The sequence below is a fragment of the Martes martes genome (assembly GCF_963455335.1).
Source record: "Martes martes genome assembly, chromosome: 2".
Classification (NCBI taxonomy): Eukaryota; Metazoa; Chordata; class Mammalia; order Carnivora; family Mustelidae; genus Martes; species Martes martes.
The window spans coordinates 145,604,154-145,625,461 of NC_137889.1; the positions used below are offsets into that span (position 1 = coordinate 145,604,154).

Below are 21,308 nucleotides of genomic sequence, written 5' to 3' on the forward strand. Positions count from 1 at the left end.
TTTTCAACAAACGTTTCTGGAACAACACACACACACACACACACACACACACACACAGAATCCAAACACAGACTTTATACCCTTCATAAAAATTAACTCAAAATAGGACACAGACATAAATGTAAAACACAAAACTATAAAACTCCTAAAACAGCCTAGAAGAAAATCTAGATGACGTTGGGCATGGTAGTGACTTTTTAGAGACAACCCTAAAGGCACAATCCATGAAAGAAATCATTGATGGGGGCACCTGGGTGGCTCAGTGGGTTAATCTGCTGCCTTCAGCTCAGGTCATGATCCCAGAGTCCTGGGATCGAGCCCCACATTGGGCTTTCTGCTCGACAGGGAGCCTGCTTTCCTTCCTCTCTCTGCCTGCCTCTCTGCCTACTTGTGATCTCTGTCTGTCAAATAAATAGGTAAAATCTTTAAAAAAAAAAAAAAGAAATCATTGATGAGCTGGACTTCAATGAAATTAAAAACTTCTGCTCTGGGAAAGACAATGTCGAGAGACTGAGAAGACAAGCCACAGCCTGGGAGAAAATACTTGCAAAAGACGCATGTGATAAAGAACTGTTGTCCAAAATATGTGGTGAACTCTTAAAACTCAACCATAACAACACAAACAATCTGATTAAAGAATGGGCAAAAATCTGAACAGAAATCTCACCAAAAAAGATACACAGATGGCAAAAAACATATGATGAGAAAAGGTATTCAACATCATATGTCATTAGGGAATTACAATTAAAACAATGAGACACCAGGACATGCCTATTAGATTGTCTCAAATCCAAAGCACTAAGGACACCAAATGGGGAGTAATGGGAACCTTCATCCATTGCTTCTGGGAATGCAAAACAGTGTGGTCACTTAGGGATATGATTTGTCAGTTTCTTAGAAAACTAAACATATTCTTCCATACGATTCAGCAATCATGCTCCTTGGTATTGACCCAAGTGAATAGAAAACTTCTGTCTACACAAAAACCTATGCATGGATGTTTACAGCAACTTGATTTATCGTTGTCAAAACTTAGATGCCATCAAGAAGTCCTTCCACAGGTGAGGGGCTCAAGACACAGGTCCATCTAGATAGTGGAATAGTATTCAGTGTTAAAAAACAAATGAGCTTTCAAGCCATGTACAGACATGGAGGAAGGAAACCTAACTGCATAATCCTGAGTGAAAGAAGCCAGTCTGAAAAGGCCACATACTGTATGACTCCAACTATATGACGTTCTGGAAAAGCAAAGCTATGAAGGCAGTAAAAAGATCAGTGGTTGCCAGGGGGTTAATAGGGAGAGAAAAAGAAATAGGGAGAACAGAGGCTTTCTAGGGCAGTGAGACTGTTTTGTAAGATACCACAATGGTGAGTACCTGTCATTCCACATTTTGTCAAAACTCCTGGAATACACAACACCAGGAGTGAACCTTAAATGTAACTCCTGGACTTTGGGGGATGAAGATGAATTGAGGCAGGTTCACTGACGACAGCAAATGCACCTCTCTAGGGCAGATCAGTGGTAGAGGGAGGAGCCGTACGCTGTGGGGATAAGGGATATGGGCAGATTCTCTGTACTTTCCACTCAATTTTACCGTGAACTGCCTTAAAACTGCTCTAAGAAATAAAGTTTATTAATTAAAAACAAGTTTTAAATGGATGAATAACAGAGTTGTTCCTCCTGTTCCCACAGTTGGGGCGTGAACTTGTGTTTTTCCACCTACATCACTGGATTCAGGGTTCAAGTTTCACAGGGCCTCTTGCTCCACAAACCATGAGGGCAAAGGTTTTCCACCCTCTGCTGGAGTTTCTGCTGAACTGTCAAGATAAAGCAAGAATGTCAACTTCTAATCTTCCTTTTTTTTTTTTTTTAAGATTTTATTTATTTGTTTGTTTGTCAGAGAGAGAGAGAGAGAGAGAGAGCGCACAAGCAAGCAGAGGTGGAGAGAGAAGCAGGCTCCCTGCTGAGCAAGGACCCCCCAATGCAGGACTCGATCCCAGGACCCTAGGATCATGACCTGAGCCAAAGGCAGTGGCTTACCGACTGAGCCACCCAGGCATCCCTTCAATCTTCTTTTAAATACAAGTATGGGCAACTCAGATCCCCATGTCAGAATGACATCACAATGACCAAGTCAAAGCTGCTGCAAAGGTTCGGGGAGGCCATCTAGGCCTCTGGCTTTCAAACTGGTGTTAGCGTCAGAATCCAGTTTTCAAATGAACTTGCCTAGAAACCCCAAAATGTACAAGAGTTAACAGAGTTAAAAAAAAAAAAATCAGAACTATCCAGACTCATGATTCTAACACGTTTCATTTCCTAAAACATTCATTATTCGTTCCAGCTCATCAACTGAGAAATACAATAGACATCCTTCCTATATTATTGTCCAGATAGTTGGTGACAACCTGAACAGGACGTGTTCAGTAGCATGATTTGGAAACCTCCCCCTTCCTTTCCATATGTAGACACATTGGCAAAGATGTAATGATGTAATTATTTTCGACTATGTTATAAAACTTTCAAATGCATAGGAAAGTAAGGGAAGAAAATAATGAACATTCACATCTAGATTTCATGGTTGTTAATTATTTTTCTATATTACTGTTACATATATAGGCACTGATTTTTTTTTTGGTCTGATTTGGACAAACCAGCTATAAAAGATGTTGCAGGACTGTTGAAGGACTTCTGAATTTTAAAAAGGCACCTCTACAAAGTCCAGGGCTCCTGGGAACACTTTGAGACCCATGGTCCAGCCTCCCTTGCATTTTGCACAGGGGATGCTGGGGACCAGACAAGGAAAAGCCCAAAAAGCCTCCAGGAAGTTCCATAGCCTGGCTTCAGTCTGACACTTTAGTTCCTTCCTTAGGCTCCCCAAAGAGCATCCTGCGTTCCAACCGCATCACACTTGCTTTCCTGATCTTTCACAGATCTCAAGCCTCTGTGCTTTTGCTCTATCTTTAAGACAAAGCTGAGGCATCACCTCCTCCAGGAAGCCTTCTATTACCCTTCATCCACCTCTACCCTCAAGGGTGGAGGTGGATGAAGCAGAAGCCAGCACCCCCCCAGACCTAATAGTCTAGGTAGGCAGAACCAAACCAAACCTGCAAACCAACAGGGAGGTGTTAGGAGGGCCTGGGGAACTGTGCCTGTAAAAGGATATTCTAAAAGGGAAGTATTCCTAAGACAGCCCCTCAAAATGGGGTGCGGAGGATACTGAGGAAGCAGGGCCCATGGCTCCTGTTTCAACTCTGAGAACACCATGAACTTTTGACTTTTGTCCATTATGACTTGCCAATTGCACATTGGCCACCTCTTGGAACACCTCCTCTACTGCGGAATGAGCTAGAGATAATGTAACACCCGTTAACTACAGAGTCAGTCCTGCATCCGGTGGTCAGTTAAGCTCTGTCCACAATTCCTTTGAAACAAGTTACCCAACCCTGTGGGTTTTGCCTCTGTAAGCCTGCACTTCCCATTGCAATTCCGAGCACAATCACAATCTCGGTGCTCTCTGTGCCTCCCACATTGCAAACCCTAAGACCCCAAATAAACACTTTTGGTTGCTTTACAGCTTCTTCTTCTTGATTGACATACCTAATGTCTTGATTCCAGATGAAAACAAAAGCCAACAATGGATCTTAACCAACAGACACCCAAGTGACCTCTAGCTGTGATTAAAAGCCATAAACACAAAAAGAACATCAGGAAAACATCTATGCATAAGGTCTCTCCGTGACTCCTTGGATTCCATGCCTAGGAATAAGACCCTCGGGATCAGCCCCTGGGAACTCCGAAGACCCCTCTCCTTGCCCTGCACTCTCCCAGGACACTCTAGCAAGGAACTGAACCCCTTGTGTTGTGACATTATCTGTTTCTGGGTCTCTTATCTCCCCCTCGAGGCGGGAGCTGTTCTCACTCTCTCTATCCTTCTCCTAGATCCTGTGGCAAAGGTCTGGCACAGAACAGGCCTGCAAAGGTTTGCCAGGTGCTACCACCGGAAGATTTCCACGCGGCCGCAGCGCCCTCTGTTGGGCCGATCTCATAGTCGCGGGGCACTCACCCGAGTGGGGGCGTTCACCACCGACAGGTTGTACCCGTAGAGGAAGGATGAGCCAAAGGCGCCCACGAGAGAGGCCACAATGAGCGAGCAGGACCAGTCCTGGGAAAGGAGAGGACAGCACGTCAGATCTGGCAGTTGGGCACAGAGCTAGGGCCCACAAGACGTCCTTAGCAGGTGCTCTGTATGCAGCCACATACTATTATTTCTGCTGAATTTGGCCACTTTCTGAAACACATAGGAGCAAAAAAGCAAAGCCAGATTCAGCCGCCAGTAGTAGCCGCTGATGCTTACAAGAGGTATGGGCCAGGCATTGTTTTGGGTATTTTCTCGTGGAATCCTTAGATCAGTGCTGTTTGATCCTGATGTCGTAGGTGAGCAAGCAGGCACAGAGGTGTCCGTGGTGCTGTCCGGGATGGGGGCTGGAGCCCATGCCATCTCCCGCTGCACCAAGGGACCTCTCCCCCACTGCCTCTCTGTCTGGGCACAGTGTCTAGGGGTCTAAAGCTTCTCACAGCTGCGCAGGGACGCACACGTTCGCACGCACACACACACACCCTGCACGTGCTGGTCCAGACTCAGCTGTCCATCTGCAGGCCACTGTGAGTGCCCCGGCCAAGGACCTACAGAGACAGACATGGCTCAGCCTGGAGGACGAGGCCTCTGCCTTCAGGTGATCCTGTCGCTTGGCCTCACCCAAGGATGGTCACAATCAGGACAGGGCCCTGGAGTGGAAACATCTGGGCCCCTTGGCCAAAGCTGACCAGCTGGCAGGAGCTGGAGGCGGGAGGGTTTGCCATCTGAAGCTGGCCAGAGGAACATGGGCCAGGCTCCAGATGGAGGGGACCTAGATGCTCTTGGAAGCCACTTTCTCTGCTATCCGGAAATGCATGTGCACTTCTCGGGCCAGTCCTTGTTAAAGCTCCAGGGATATTGTGGCAAACAAAAGAGACAAGGTCCACAGTTCTGGGAAATGTGCCCATCAAATACCTTTTGGAAGGGAAAGCAGGACCCCAATAGCCAATTTCCTGCTCTGCCCATCCCAGTAGTCTCCTCTAGCACAGGATGCAATGCTGGACATTCTGACCACTCGGCTGTGGGAACCAGAGTCAGTTTCTTGACCTTTCTAGGTCTCAGTTTGCCCAACTGGAAAATGGATCTAAGAACAGCGCTGGCAGGTGGTTGAGGACTCGATGTGTCTCTGAATAAGGATGTTTAGAACGTTGCATGCACACAGGGAGGGTTCCAAAGGCTGCTTACGCTTTCTGCTTTTCCTCTGGTCCAGCCACACAGAATGACTGCTGCTTGGGTCAGGTGCCAAGGTCTCTCTTGGCCTGGCCTGTGTGGCTATGTACAACCAGAATTCTCCCTTCTAAAGACTTTTGTATCCAAGACCCATGACCAGCATCCTCTTTCCCAAAATCTCATTGGAAAAGTCCACTTCTTCATGTTGACATTTCTCTATGATTCAACTCTGTCCTACGCCGGGCTCTGCCACTTAGCTCTGTAACCTTGGACCAGTTACATAGCTGCTCTGTGACTCAGTGTTCTTATCTGAACATGGGATGATAACAGACCTCACCTCCTGGGCTGTTATGCTGAGTTAACACTGTGCCCTCGAGCGTTAGCAGCAGAGGCTGGACAATGGGCAAGGGTCTTACTTTCTGAGGGTGGAGGTCTTGCTTCCAGGATCCAAGCCTGCTGCAGAGAAGGTCTTCGGGAAATGCTAGTGATCGGATGGAGGTGAGAAGGGGGTTCATAAGCCACTGGGAAGGACATTGCCAGGTGTGGGGCCAGAATCTTTTCCTGCAGTAAGGGGAGGCCTGGACTTCATGAAACAGAGAAGATGAATGGAACAGAACTGCATTTTGGACAAAATACCCATTCTCCATAGTCCCTTATCCTCCGGGTCTCGGCTCAGATGTCACTCCTCCTGACTCCCTGGGCTGTCCTGGGTGCCTTCTGTCCCTGGGCCCCCTTGCTTCCAGCCCTGATCACGGGCCCCTTGTCTGCATCCACTGGAGGATAGAGAAGGGCAGGTGGGAGCCTCTCCCTGGAGCCCCTGTCCCTGCTCGGCCAGCCTGTACCCACCCCCTCTCATCACCCACCCCGGGGACAGAGGGTACCAGGTGCAGGGGCGGGAAAGGAAGCGTGGATGCCACCCAGCACACGTGAGGCAGTTCTCTGCTGTGGACTCATTTCATGAGCACAGCCACGTTGCCAGAGGAAACCACAGCTCCAGAGTGGGAGCTCCACAGCCAAGGTCATGGGGACCAGGATGCCAGCACCTACGGCAGGCTTCTACGACCCAGCGCCCCAAGCCTTCCAGGCAGTGGAGGGAGGAAACACAGCCGCCCACACTGGGCCTCTGAGCCCCGTGGCATAGTCCAGAGACTAGTTTCTATGTTTACCTTTCTCGTCCTCCTGCCTGGTGTCCCTCTCCGGGCGCGGCCACGCTCAGCAGCCCCTGTGTGAGCCCAGGCCCGGGAGTCCATGCTCCTCTGGCCACAGGCTGTGCCAGGGCATCTCTGAGCAGGAGGCAGAGTCCATGAGGGGGCGGGGACCCGGCAGGAAATGCGGCAGTCTGTCTTGTCTGAACAGGAAATAGGCACCGTGGGCTTTCCCCTGTTCCCAGTCAGAGCAGCAACCCAAGAGGCCTGGAAGGGAAACTTGCCTTCTCAGGGATCACCATCCGGGGCATGGATTTTCCTTTCGGCACCTTTGATTTTCCCTCCCAACCTCGTGCAGCGAGAGAGCACTGGGCATGAAGCCAGTGTACCTCCCCAGGGATAGGGACAGAAAAGAACATCACTGGTGGCAGTGGAAGCCTGGTGAGGTCTCAACCCTGTCCCTCTAACTGTGTCCTTAAGCTAAGTCACTGCTTCCTGAGCTACAGCGTTTACAAGTGCAAAACAGAAGACTGATCCTGCCTGAACGGTGGGTCTGGTAGTCATTCTGAGGCTCAGATAGAAAACACATTGTGCTGGACGTGGGCATGTCTTCCCTGCTGTTCTCCAGCAGATGGGGAGGCTCTGGGTCTGGAAGAAAAGGGATCTGCCCTTCGGTCATTACTCTGTCCTGCTCACTTAACGTTGGCTCAGGAAAACCTCTTTCTTGCCCAACCCGGGCCGGCTCAGGGAAAGCATGAAGGAGGCAAGACGCCTCCACACATACTCGACGTCACGAGAATTAATTCACCACGTTCCCAATTTGCCCCAGATGTCAGAGAAGGACCTTTTATCATGACAGGTTTGGGACAGCCTGCCTCGGCCATTTGCTCCCACAGGCAGAAGGCAGATACCGAGGCCAGCTGGCAAAGGCGTGTTTGGGGAATGCAGAACCCCTCGAGGGCCAGGGAGGCATCAAGTCCACCAAGAGACAAAAAGCAAGCAAACTAGGTTCAGTGGATCAGCTGGATCATGGAAGACTCTCTGGAAGAGGTGATTCCTGAGTAAGCCAGGGGCAATATGCAGGCAGAGGAGGGGTGGGGGTTGGGAGAGCATACGCCAAAACCCACAGGCATAGATGCCCTGGGGTACGGGGTGGGGCGGGGCGGGGAGTAGAGTAATTGATCATGACTGGGTCCTGAGGTGTCGGAAGGGGCAGGGAAGGAGCGGGCCAGCTGCCTCCCCACGTCTTGGGGGACGCACACTGTGCTGTCCTGATGGGGACTTCGTGTTCATCCTCGTTTCCTCCTCCCCGTCCTTAGCTCAGGCCCTTCCGCGTGTTCTGCCTGGCTTCCTCATCACTAACAGGGGGTCTCACCTGATCTCACTAAAACTCAAACTGAATCGGGTGATCTCCCCCCAACCCTCGACATTTAAAATTGTTCTATGCTTTCCCATTGGGGTTGAAAACTCAGTAGGCCCCAGGACCCAGGAGGTCAACACAAATATGCAACTACAGTTGGGTGTGAAGCGGGGGGGTGGGGGGGTGGGGGGGTCCTCTGGTGTCTGGGACTCCCTCACACTGTGAAGGCTTCCAGAGCCAGCAAGCATCAAAGGCCCTGCCCGCCAAGCACAGCCTGTCCGCAGACCAGCAGTGGGCTCCCAGTGTGGCCACAAGCCCCTGTCAGAGAGATCCCCGTACACCTCTCCTGCCTCAGCCTCCCTGATTCAAGACCTGCTGACTCTGAGCTCCGAGGCCAGAAGCCAGAGGAGATCCAGGTCGCAGGGCTGGAAGGAGACCAGCTGTCCGAGCCTGCACCAGGCCCTGCCCTCAATCCTAAGACTGGACCTGCACAGACTTTGCTTTCCCTTTTGGTCCCCCAGCCTGGAGGCGGTGCTTGGCCTGAAGAGGTCCTCTTATTGGTGGAGTTGGCCATCCATAACTTCTCTCCTCGGCCTGCCCCCGAAACCAGCCCAGAGGCAGCAGCCAGGTCCGAAGTCACACACCTGAGAGCAGAGCAGGAGCTCAAGTTCCAGGCCAGCCTCCAACTCCTCAGAGAGCAGCCTTCACCTTAACTGCACTGCCTGCCTCGAGGCAGGTGAGCGATCTCAAATTCCTGGGGCTTTTCAGGGTGACAAAACGAATAGCTCTACTTTCTGGGAAACCTTGGTGAAGGTGACAGGAGCTGTCCCTTCCTGTTGCCACAGCTTAGTGGCCTAAAACCCAGACACGAGTGGCGCACTGCCTGGGTTTGAGCCTCCGTTCAGCCACTTAGGACCGGTGAGCCCGGGCGCAGTTCCCTCAGCCTCCCTGTGGGGCAGTGTCCCTGTCTGTAACATGGGCATAACAGTGTCCACCTTATAGACTTGTGGAAGATTCCATGAGTTTATACTTGAAAAGCATGCCCAACTGTGGAAGCTAAAACAGCAGCTGGCGTACAGCAAGCCTACGATGAATACTCATTAGTACTGAAACCACTTTGTCCCCAGATAACATGCTCTATCCGGACCCCAATGCTCTCACTCTTTTCTAGCCAAGTACCACCCTATCTGCTCTGGGTAGAAAGGTCTGGGCCCCTGTAGGAAATTAGTTGTCCTCCACAGTAAACGGGGAGGTCTGGGGTCAAGTTGATGTCACTGCACAATTGCTAAGATCTGTTCCAGTGCTCGAGATGGGTCTCTCCGGGGCAAACATGATGCATTGCACCTCCCTAGACCCCACGGCCGTTAACCGGGATTTCCCATAACTCAAGCACCCCTGTCCTGCCCTTCACAGAACATGTCTACACAGCTTTGCCCTTGGCCAATTGTGTTCACACCCATGATGTCACCACTCCTCCGGCAGCCATCAGAGGAGGGGCTACGCAGATGCACCGGAGGAGGTGACGTTTGGGAGACCTGGTGCCATTCCCACATTTGCTCAGCCCACGGTGTCACATTGGGAAAATTAACCCTATCAAGGATATGACCATTAGACAGATGCTCCCAGGTGTGCTGGGGCTGGGGCCCGATCACCCTCATCTGACGCTGATTCCTGCAAGCACACGCCCATCCACCATTATTTATTGAGTACCTACTTCTGCCAGCTTCTCCTGGCCCTTGCTCAGGCTTGCCCTCTGACTACCCATAACTTTTTTCCTCATTCAGCATTCTGTTCTCTCACCAGCTCCCCTCGAAACTCCGCTGGGCCTCTCTCTGCCCCTCTGTGCTCCGTATGCTGCTCACAGCTACACCGGCTGTGTCCATCCTTGCTTACAAGCATCAGTCCTCATGTGTGCCTTTCCCTCTGGACCGGAACTCACCAAGGGCAGACTCTATTGTGTCTCTTGTGAGGTGAACTCTGTCCCCCTCCCCAAATTCATCAGGTGAACTGTTCACCCCCAGCACCTCAGAAGGTGAATGTATTGGGAGACAGGGTCTTTATAGAGGAGAGTGAGGTAAAATGAAGTAACTAGGATAGACCCTAATCCGAGATTATGGGTGTCTTTATAAGAAGAGCTTGGGACACAAACACATATAGAAGAAAGTCCCTGTAAGGACATGGGGAGAACACGGGCATCAATACGCCCGGACAGAGGCCTCGAAGGAACCAACCCCGCCAACATCCTTATCTCAGACTCCAGCCTCCAGGGCCGTGAGAAAGCGTATCGCTCTTGTTTAAGCCTCCAGCCTGTGGTGAGGTCCTGGCAGCCTGAGTGGGCTAATCCAGTTTCCTGAGCCTCTTTGGATTCCCAGTTTTCTTCCCACCTCACTCGGGGAAGGGGCCAAGTAGATATTTTCTGGAACTGAAGTCAGTCGGTCCTCTGGATGATGTCCTGAAGCTGGAAAGTCAGCTTGGACAAGATGAAAATTCTCTACCAGGAAAGGCCAAGAAAGGAAAAGAAGGGGGAGTTTTTTCATGGACTGTCGTTTGAGCAGAATGACTGAGATGACTGTACCACTTCCTAAATTACACCAAAAGCTTAGACAGGAAAGCCTTGACCCCACCTCACATGAGTGCATCTTTGGAGGGAATGACCATTTATCTAACGTGACTCTGCCATGTCCCTGGAGGACCTGTGGGGTAGCTGGACCCTCCCTGGGCCTCTGTTTCACACCTGGAGGTGGGGACAGTCACTCTCCACCTGCCAGTGCCACACTTCCCTGGCAGTTTGATAAATACACCTGTGTGTCTCTTTGTCCTGCTAAATAAGGTTTATTAAAAATCTGGACATATTTTCTTCTGTGTCCTGGTTGCTTCTGCCGCTATCACAGGAAATGAGGCACAAAGGGACCAGGGTTCAAGACCGCTCCCCCTCAAACCAGGTACGAAGCCTTGGACAAGCTGCTTCATCCCTGCCTGAGCCACAGTTCCTCGCCTGCAGAATGACAGTGGTGATGGGTTCGCTGTGGTGTGGCCAAGAGAAGCAAAGAAGAGAGCCGGGTAAAGGCCCCATGCAGCACAGATGCTGTCTGGCTTTGGTTTTGGAGTCTGGTTTGAAAGAAGGTGCAAAGATCCTTGAGGAGGGAGAGCCTCTCTGGGGCAGGAGGACTGGGCCTTGTAGTTGCGGGGGCGGGGGTGTGGGGGTCAGTATATCCTCAAGGACTGTGACATCATCATTCTCACACAGCAGTGTCCCCTCATTTGTGAAATGACCTCTGGAGTGGAAACCACCTCCCCAGGTCCCAAAGGCCACCAGCAGACGCTACAGTCACCATCAACCAAAATACAATACGATCAGTGGCCCGTGCCTAGTAGTACATGATTTCCTGTTCACGTGGCAACTTCCCACACACCTTTGCTCCTGTCCCGCACTCTGTCTTCTCCACCTGACCTCGCCTCCACCTACATCTCCCTGGGGAGCAGCGAGGGGGCCAGGAGGGACTGCCCCAACATCACCAGAACAGGGAGAGAGAAGGAAACCAGGACTGACCAATTTCTTTTTCGCCAAATCACTGTCTTTGGAATCTGCTGAGTCCTTTTCACTGCGCTTCATGGTGTATTTTTCAGATTTTAGGGGGGTTCCTTGTTCCTAAGAAGAGAAAAAAAGGAAGAAGTCATTAGATACTTGCTGTCACCAATGGGTAATTAGGGGAGGTGGTCCCCAAATGGGGGGGGGTGGTTTGCCTGCTGAGGACATAGGATGTTAGTGCCAAGCTCCCCTGGGGACAGAGGCATCTTGGCGCTCTTCTCATGGCTCAGTGTCTCCATCTGCAGGATGAAGGACATCTGTGTTTCCCACACCCACCGTGTTGCTTATTAAATACAGGCCCCTCCCCAGAACATTCTCAATCAGATGGTCATTCTTATGGTGGGGAAGATCTTGGAAACACCAAAATTTCTGTTCCCAAGACGTGAAAATAAAAGTGGTGTTCATTAAAACCAAGTGCCAACCTTCCCTGTCAAATTGGAAACAGTCACCAAAATTGCAACTGAAATCACTGGCAAGACAGAAGTAGAAAAATGTGCAGCTTTTCTGGAGTTTGGAAATAAGTTTCTAGAGCCATAAAAAATAAATAGGCCCTTTGGCTCAACTACTCCATTTATAAAAAGTTATCCAAAAGCAGTAATAACACGCACAGATTTCAGCCTGTGATTGTTAACAAATGGGTATCAGTATAGAAAAACACACCTAACAGGAAAGTTTAAAGAAGTTATGGTACATCCACATATGGAAACTCATGTTGCATTTTAAAACGATGTTAAAAAATTAACGTCATGGGTAAATGCTCATAATCTTTCTCGACAGAGAGAGATCTATAAAAGTAGATTCACCTTCAAAGTAGATGTACATAGTAACAATCCATGCTATTATGTGATACAAGGACATAAACTATGCTCATTTGTTTTTTTATACAAAATTAAGATTTTTTAAGTGTTGAGACATTAAGTTGTTTATTCCACGATTATTTGTTAGGCTCCTAAAATCTATGTAAGAGCATGACAGACTTTGCCCTGCTCTCATGGTGCTTCCATTCTAGAAAAGCCCATTTGGGAAGAGCATACAGAAGGCTCCCAGAGCCTGGGGAAGGGGGGGGGGGCCTGGCCCAGCCCAAGGTGGGGTAGAAGCAGGAGCCCAGGCGGCCAAAATGAGTAGAGGACGCATCACATATTTATGTGAAGTGAAAATAGATGCCGTGGAAGTAGCAAAACAGAACAGAAGTTCCTACTTGGTTGTGATATTTTAGCCCATTTTATTCTGGTTTGTTTTCCTATGTTTTTCCAATTTTTGACACACACACAAACACGCACACACACAAACCCACTTCTATAACTAGAAAAGCAAGTTTTAAAAAATTACGTTAAATTTTAAAAATTTTAATTAAGTCTTTAAGGTGTCAGATAGACATAAAACAAACAAACAAACAAGCAAAAACAATTCTGGGAGAATATTTAGTTCTGATAGGATGATGGGTTCTGAGATCCCGAAGTCATCTGAGCTGGCCTGATGGGAATGTGGTTGGTGAGCTTCTGTGGGCAGCACTCGGGGGGTCCCCCCAACCATGAGGGACCCTGCCTGTCTCGTCCCAGCACGTACCCCGGGACACTCCAGTCCACTGGACCTCCCTTTTCAGGCAATTCTCAAGTTCCTTTGGCCACCCCTTAGCCTTTCCTCCTCTCTATGCACAGAAGGAAGTGGCTTAGTTTTTTCCAGAAGGAATGGACAGTTCTGCAGAGGAGGTGAGCCTTGAAGGGGAGACCCTGTGCCTCACCCTGCAGAGACTACCACAGAGACAACAATGACCTCATCATCCCTGAGACATCAGGTCCCATGGCACGGCACAAGGCCAGGTGCAGACAGCATGCTTCCCACGCCACAGGGAGCCATGAATTCAAACCCCAGCTCTCTAGCTCTCTAGCTATGTGACCTGGGGCAAGTTGCTTAACCTCTCTGTATCTCTGTTTCTTTATATGTCAAGTGAGGAAGAGCAACAGGACATATGTCACAGGGCTTCTGTGAAGATGAAATGAGTCTGTGTATATGAAGCACATGGTAAATGCTAAATGGTCACCACCATCACCAGACACCCAGCAAATGGTCTCTGTGGAGCATAGACCGGTCATTCGTCAGGGTCCTCGTGGAATGCCATTCTAAGATGCTGTCTTATAAGTAGTTACGAGAAAAAAGGAGTGGGAACCATCTGGTGTATGAGTAGAGAACCCTAAACTGCCTCAAAATAATTCTCGAAGGCTGAACTTGAATCAAGAATAAATAGAACACAGTATAACTAGACATTTTGGGCATGAGGTTCTAAAACCACTAGCTCCCTGTCTTCCCAATCTGCAGTAAAAATAGGGAAAGTGCTGCTGTTGCAACATCACCCTCTGCCAGGGTCCACGGGTGTGGCCGTGCCACTTACAAGTTCAAACTGCGCCACCCCCTTTGATGACCATCGCCAGCCCCCAGGGTGCCCATCTGCCCCAGCCCAGCAGCTACAGGGTTAATGCCCACCCTACGGGTGCACCAGGGCTCTGCTCCTAGCCATCTGATGGCCTCGCACCCTCGGCTGTACCTAGGATTAAATATTTAGAAAACCGCCTCTGCTACTGATAAGGAAAGTTTCTTGGGCACCACCATGTGGATGGTGATGCCCAGCCATGCTGGAAATCAAACAAGCCTTGGAGAAGTATCCTTACCCACCCAGCCTGTTGCAGAGGGTGGATCTGAGCCCAGACAGCTTCAAGTCACAGCACGGTTCGCAAGCCTGTGTTGGGTGGAAGGAGGGACAGAGGCAAAAAAAAAGGTGCTGCTGACATCAGTCCAACAGCACAGGTGAGTCTATCCTCCCAAAGCGGGCTCATGCAGGCTGGAGGCCACCTCCCAGGAAAGGCCTGCGGGTGCTGCCTCGTGCACGGTCCAGCCCCTGGCTGACAGCCTGTCACCAGGAAATGCCACATAATTCCTACTCCCCCCACCACGTTTTTGATTGAGTAACACTTGGCTATGTCTTTATTCTTAATTTTCAGGGTGAGGTCTTTGCTGACTTTGGCATTGAGCTAAAGTTAACCCTAAAACATATTGAAAGGGAATGCAGAAAATAGAGCAGCTTTGTGAGAGAGAGAGAAAGAGAGAAATAGGAGAGGGAGGGGGCAGGAGGGGAGCAGGTAGAAGGAGATTGCTGGATTATCAGGCATCGCAATGATTGCATGAGCCATAACCACTCATAATCAATTACATTTTTAGGTTAACATTGATCAAACACCATGCTGAGCACTTCCTGTGTATTTTCTCATTTCATCTTCACCAAATTTTGAATTTCAGGTCCTTCACTTTTCAATTCCCTTATTCCAGCAGCTTGATGAGTCTCAGAGACTCTTGAAATCATCCTCAAAGCTGATTCACGTCTGTGAGCATAACTCACCTGGTTCCTGGAGCTTCCCTTGCCTGTTACAGTCTAAAGAACAAGGAGCATATGCTTCCTAGATAACTCAGCTCTGCATATAATCCTATGTAAGCCTGGGAAATTGTGAAAGAAAGCTGAGTTAATGATTAACCGGTATCCAGCTGTTATTGTAAACATTCGGAGAAGCCTATCTCCACCTGTGAGAGATAAATGATTAACAGTGGACTACTGAGGGCTAACCCAGCTTATCACATATGTGCCAGGTGAGGGTCAACGAGTTCTGGACCAGAGTCAAAGGCAAAGGTATTCCCTCAAAACCCCTGCTGATTATTAGGCTGAACTTCCTGGGTGTCAGAGGGCTTCTTGCTACTCTGAGGGTGTGGCCAGCGTGGGACCAGCCTGCCAGGCGGTAGGGAGGGTTAAGTGACGTGACACACAGCAGCTGTAAAGCAGGACCCAGGTGGGTGTACAGTGATCGGGTCCTAAGCCCAAAGGATCAGGATGAAGGGTTTACTCGCATTACTCTGTCGATGTAGGAAGACAATCAGCCCAATGAGAAATACATGAGAGACGTAGACTCTGAAATGCTGTACCCGTGGGCACTTCTGTTGTTGTTATTCTAGGAATGCCACAATGTCCTCCTGACCTGTCCCTCTAACACGAAAGAGATGCCCACGTGCGAATCCTACTCTGCCTTTAGGACCCTGAGATAAATGGAAGGCTGGAGTGGTGCAGAGATTCGAGGGACAGAGAGGCAAGGAATCCAAGAGCACAGCGGGGCAGTGTGGGGCAAGATCCAAGGTCAGTCAAGAGCACCCACAGCTGCCTCCTGACCAGTTCACAGAGAGAGCCGATAGCGTGGGAAGTGAAGACGGGCTCCTGGGCGTCCCCCCCACCATGGCAAAGGGACTCCGTGCCTGATTCAGGCATGTGCTTAGGTCCTGGGAGACAGCACCAACTGGGGAACCTGGAAAAGCCCATCTAATTCCCTTGGTGCCAATTCAGAGCACCCAGGCAACCTGCTCATCGCTAATCCCATTTCCCCAGTCTCCCGACCTTGAGGCTGACAGAAGGGTGGCCTGGAGAGTGGGAAGAAATCACCTGATCCCTGCAAAGCATCTACCACCGGTGTTTTTAGCAACCAACCTCTGATGTCTGACACAACTTGCACACCAGGAAGACGATATTTCTGTGCGCAGCGTGATTTCAGCTGTGCGTAAGGAAGTGCAGACACACCTGGGCAGTGTGATTGTTCCCCCAAGCGTTTCAAAGCTTCCACAGTCATCCAGCTGGTGCCCAGCCTTTTCTTTCCCCAGTTAGTCACCCAACCTCTCTCTCTCTTGACATCTTTTTAGCTACAGCAGATCATTTGCAATGCCAGGAGTATTCAACCATTGGTTTACCAGCATCTGGATAGATAGTGTAACATGATGACTAAGAGCCTGGGATTTCATGTCAGACCTCGAACCCCAGCCCTGCCACTCCCCAGCCACGTCACACGGGACAAGTCACCTATCTTCAAGGTGGGGATAAGGGAGTGTTCATCTGAGGGTCATGTTGTACAGACCAAACAGGATGCTGCCCTTGGAATTGCCCGCTGTGTAGCAAGCACGCAGTATTGCTATTGTTTGGGGGTATCTCTTTGTTGATCAATGTTTTTATTCTTGTTTATTCATTCTTTTTCAAGTGTTTGTGGAGCACCTAGTATGTGGCTAACACATTCCCAGATACTGAGAAGGCTGCAAAGAAGGGTAAATCTATTACTTCCAACAGGTAATTCACAATTGAGTCAGAAGGATGAGCCAGTGGAAGGGACCTGCACTTAGTAAGCACCGAATGTGTGCTAGGCACTAGTTATACACAGCCTCATTTAATCCTAAGAGCAGCCATTAAGGATTTGTTAGCTCCACTCTGTGGCCAAGCATACTGGGGTTCCTGAGGTCACCCAATTGACACTTAAAGAAAAACCACCCATTCCACCCCCTGCCCACCCTCTGTTCACTGCTGCTGTGCGGGGGACGCCTCTCACCAGAAAGGACAAACCCATCAGAGTGAGCCTCAGGACCATGGTGTCAGACACATTTCTCACTCTCTCTCTCTTCTGGCAATCCAGCATCCAAAAAGACTTCTCATTTTGGAAGGTCTGTCTTGTGGGTCTTGTGGGCACATTCCTCTCACCTTCTCAGGGGTCTTCTTCCAGCAATTATCCCATTTCCCTTCTGCATCATCAACCTCTCCTTTTCTATTGGATCATTCTAGGCTATATACAAAGGTACCTTAACATCACCAACTAAAAACCAAAAACTAAACTAAGGTAGTATTGAAGGGGGGGGCGGTGTGCACCTGGGTCGCTCAGTCAGTTGAGCATCTGACTCTTGGTTTCTGCTCAGGTCCTGATCTCAGGGTCTGGAGATTGAGCCCCACGTCAGGCTCTGCACCCAGCAGGAAGTCTGCTTCCTCCTTCTCTCTCTCCCTCTGCCCCTCCACTCTCACTGTCTCAAATAAATAAGTAAATCTAGAAGCCTTGGCGAGGAGTAAAGAAACTAGAGCCCTCCTACATTGCCAGTGGAGATGTCAACTGCTTCAGCGATGGTGGGAAACAGTTTGATGGTTTCTCAAAGAGCACACATAGAATTACCTTGAGATCCAGCAATACTGTTCTTGGGTGTATACTCAAGGGACTCGAAAACAAGGGTTCAAATAGAACTTGTACTTGAATGCTCCCAGCAGCACTATTTATAGTACTTCAAATGTAGAAAGAGTCCCGATGTCCATGAGTTAATAAATGGATACACAGTTACAGTCAGATATCCATGAGTTAATGAATGGGTACACAGTTGCTGTCTATCCACACCTGGATTACTCATTCAGAAAGGAATGAAGCCGGGATACATGTTTACAATGTGGCTGAACCTCGAAAACCTTAGGTGGAGGTGAAAACCCTAGACACCAACAGTCACCTGTCTCATGATTCCATTTGGATGGAATGTGCAGAAAAGGTGGACCCATAGAGGCTGGAAGCAGACTAGTGGTGGTCACAGGCTGGGGGTGGGGCCAGTGGGAAGCCAGTACTTAATGGGTTGGTTTGGGGGAGATGAAAATGTTTTGGCGCTAGTCAGAAAAAGCAGACTCCTTTCTTCTTTGGAATTCCCTCCTGGTGCCCGTCCGAATCGTGACAGCCCTCACCAGCGAGGCTCCCAGTTATACCCCAGGCAGATGGCCCATCTTTCCCCGGATCCTGCTGCACAACCTCCAGACAGTTGCCTGACTCCCTCCTCCCCTGACTCCTACAGCTGCTCTCCATCCAGTGGCGGGAGTGACATCCTCCACAAACACCCAGCCTCAGGACCCACTCTGCTTACAGTTTCTGGTGACTTTCCTAGAACAGGGCCTGACGTGCCCTTCCCTGTGCCCAGAGTCAGACCCTCCCCATCATTCATCCAAGTAATGCAAGAAGAGCAAGGGGTTGGCCCCTCCTGGCCTGGGTTCCAGCTGCGGGACTTAAGAAGGTCTTGAAGGTCCCTGGTGACAAGGCCCATGTCTGCCTTTCCAACTTTTCACTCTACTCTCTCCTTTGGCCTACACACACTCCTCACCAAGGCCTTCTCCCTTCCTCCCAAACACCCAGGTTCTGCCATCTTGGGGCCTTTGGACTTGCTGCTCCTTCTGCCCAGAGATCCATCCCCAAACCACTATAGGGCTGCTTCACTCTTGTCCTGCAGATCTTAGCTCACACATCTCCTTAGAAAGGCCTTCTCTCGCCTCCCTGACTAAACCAAACCCACACGACGCCAGTAAGCCTGCCTGCCTATCTGTCTGTCTGTCTCTCCCTGCTTCCCTGACTCCTCCTCCTTGTCCCTGTCCACTCCCTCTTCCTCTCTCTCCTGCCTTCCCTCTTTCTCTCTCTTTCATTACCTTTTATTTTCTTCAACATACTTAATACCTGACATTCTCTTTTTTTGTCTATTTGTTTCGGGGCTCCTGTCTTTTCTCCCCTGCAGAATGCAACCCCATGGGGGGCAGGGAGAGACCTTGTCTCCCATCACTGCTGTCATCCCAGTGCCCAGAACAGAGTCCAGCACGTAGTAGGTCCTTCATGCATATTTGGTGATGAACCGATTGGAGAAGCCGCCGTGCCCACTGAACTCTCTTGACTGCAGAAAGTTCCAGTGAAAGTGCTCACTATAGACTGGCTGCCAGGGGGTCCCTCCAGCACCAGGCTCTAAGTCTGACCCAGAGCTGCCAGTGCCATGGAGGAAGGGAAGCATTCTCTCATAAGAGGCTGGTGGCAACAGCACTCAGTGTCCAGCAGTGGGAGGTCAGGGACCTCCTAACCAAGTGGTTTTCTTGCTTCCCGCTTCCCACGTTCTCTGCATATTTCCAGAATCTGAATGCACAGCCTCTCTGTGCATGCCTACAGCACATTTGCTTGATATCATTTTGGGCTGCCTGGAGCCCTTGGGGAACTCTTACTCTGACCTAAGGAGATGCGTGGGCAGACCTCTGCTTAGTTTGATCACCATTTTGGAGTAAGTTTGAAATATCAACTTGTTTAAAAAAAATAAACAAAAACGAAAACAAAATGGGAGCGGACTGTCTGGAGATTCAGCCCTTCCTCCTGGCTCATGAGTTTGGTTTAGGAGGAAAGAGCAAGGTTCTGACACCCACCATGACTGCCCCCAGCCAGCCGTGTGACTTTAAACAATGCGGTTAACCGCCTTGAGCTCAGCTTCCTTGCCCAGATCATAAACACGACAACAGGTCCCTATGAGGGGATTAATAATGTATGGCCCTAATACTCAACACCTGGCAGAGACTTGTCCATTGTACCCATTTTTAACACTTGTAAGCCAACCATTTATGAAATTCAGAAGATCCAAGTAAATATTTATACTTAGCTGTTCATTCAGAGTTCCTCCCAGCTTCTTGTTCAGCTTGACCAGAATTGACAAACAAGAACGGAGCAGGTCCCGGGAAAATTGTGATCTCCAGGGAGACTCAGTGTGTGGCCCTTAGATGTCCAAGGAAGGGCTGTGGGCCAGATGCCAGTTGGCTCAGATCTTCCTGAGATGCAGAAGTGCTCATCTGAGCGGCTGCTGGGTTCTCTCCTGCCTCTCTGGCCGCCTTCCACAAATTCTTCCTTGGGGCCTCCCCCTCCCCCTCACCCTGCTCAGTCTGCACTGTCTTCCTGGGCGGCTCTGATCCCACCTGCCTGCTGACGACATCCCAGCCCAGGTGTCCCACGTTCCAGGCCAGCCCACATGACATGGGTGCTTGGGGCCTAATAGGAACTTCAGAATGAAGGTGACCCAATGAAGCCGATGAAGTGGCCAGGTCAGTTCCTAACCGAGCAAGTCCTTGGAGGGAGTCATGTGTCCGAGGCCAGGGTGGGCCCCTTGGGCTGCACTCAACCAGCACACTTGAATGAATAATCAGCACCTCAAACTCACCCAGGTCCGCAGCCTGCCACCCTCCTCGCTCCTCCCCCCCAAACCAGCTCCTCCACAGTCTTCCTATCCTGGTAAGTGGCATTGCCATCCCACCTGCTGCCCACGCCCCGCCCCAGGGATCCAGAATCTAACCGCCTCCCATCAGTTCCTGCTCTTCAGCCCTAGTCCCAGCTGTCTTGGCAGCTCTGGGAGGAGCCAGTACCACCACATCTTGCCTGTTCTCCCCGCCCCTGCCCCTGCCCCCCACTTCCCCACAGAGCTCAAAGCTCTTTATAGTGTAGGTTGGAGCTCATCCCTCCCGAGCTCAGAAAATGTCCCTCCCGATGGCACCGACCCTCTCAGTTCAGGGTTATATTTTCAGGACTTAGCAAGGGCCTGTGACTCATACCTGACCCTTTCCCCCGCCTTCCCCCTCCCCACCCCCCACTCTGGTCAACTGGCTCCCTTCGTGTCCTCCAGCGGTTCTATTACACCCTTATCTCAGAGCCTCTTGTGCTTGCTGTTCCTCAGCCCAGAACACCCTCCCCCAGATCTGCAAAGGACTCACAGCTTACCTCCCTCTGGCCTCCACCCAGATAGGACCCATTGGAGCTGGTCCCCCTACCCCTGATATAAAATGCAAGCTCGTAATTAATCCCCTCCCTCGATGACCTCCATCTATCCTGCCTGGATTTTCCTTTGTCATGGCACCAACAACCACCCCCTGCTGAGTATTTACTTGTTTGCTGATCTCTGTCCTCCAGCTAGAATGTGTAGTCCAGACAGCTGGGATTGGGTCTCGTGCTGGTCACCCTCCTTGCCTCCCTGGCTCCCGCTCCCACCTTCCCCATCCTGCTCCTGCCCTGGGAAGCCGGCCCGGAGGGATGGCATTGGCTGACTCCCTTGCAACCAGCTGTCAGCCCAAGAAAAGTGTGGGCAAGAGATCAGAGGAAGACAAGGAAGTGGGCGCTTCTTCCCTGCTACCCCCACCCCCATGGCCAATTCAGCAGCTCTGGCAGTAGCTGTCCCTGAGTGGCGTCCCCAAGTGCAGGTCCTTGCAGGTGGCCGTCCTCCCTGCCTAGCTTCTCAATGCCACTTCCTTCCCT

The 21,308-nt window shown here is 50.3% G+C and overlaps 1 protein-coding gene and 1 long non-coding RNA gene across 6 annotated transcripts in view; one reads left to right on the top strand and one right to left on the bottom strand.

The window, feature by feature from the left end:
- SLC2A9 (solute carrier family 2 member 9) overlaps nucleotides 1-14,821 on the bottom strand; it is a 214,319-nt gene extending 199,498 nt beyond the window's left edge. For 2 of the 4 annotated variants that reach the window (XM_080797060.1, XM_080797061.1), the window contains exons 1-2: nucleotides 6,473-6,603; nucleotides 4,065-4,163 (exon numbers count right to left, since the gene is read on the bottom strand). In XM_080797060.1, coding sequence (XP_080653186.1) covers nucleotides 4,065-4,163; nucleotides 6,473-6,556 — 183 coding nt within the window. In that variant the 5' untranslated portion in view covers nucleotides 6,557-6,603. Of the gene's footprint in view, nucleotides 1-4,064; nucleotides 4,164-6,472; nucleotides 6,604-11,361; nucleotides 11,461-14,070; nucleotides 14,182-14,791 lie in introns of those variants that run through there. The other 2 variants (XM_080797062.1, XM_080797063.1) reach the window with 2 other exon arrangements.
- Nucleotides 5,678-9,480, top strand: LOC308338776. Of its 2 annotated transcripts, none has more exons than XR_013966431.1 (4): nucleotides 5,678-5,804; nucleotides 7,311-7,512; nucleotides 8,333-8,547; nucleotides 9,225-9,480. It is a non-coding gene; the product is annotated as an uncharacterized lncRNA (long non-coding RNA). The 2 variants fall into 2 exon arrangements; XR_013966432.1 differs by having other exon boundaries at nucleotides 7,311-7,501.
- Nucleotides 14,822-21,308: the final 6,487 nt, after the last annotated feature.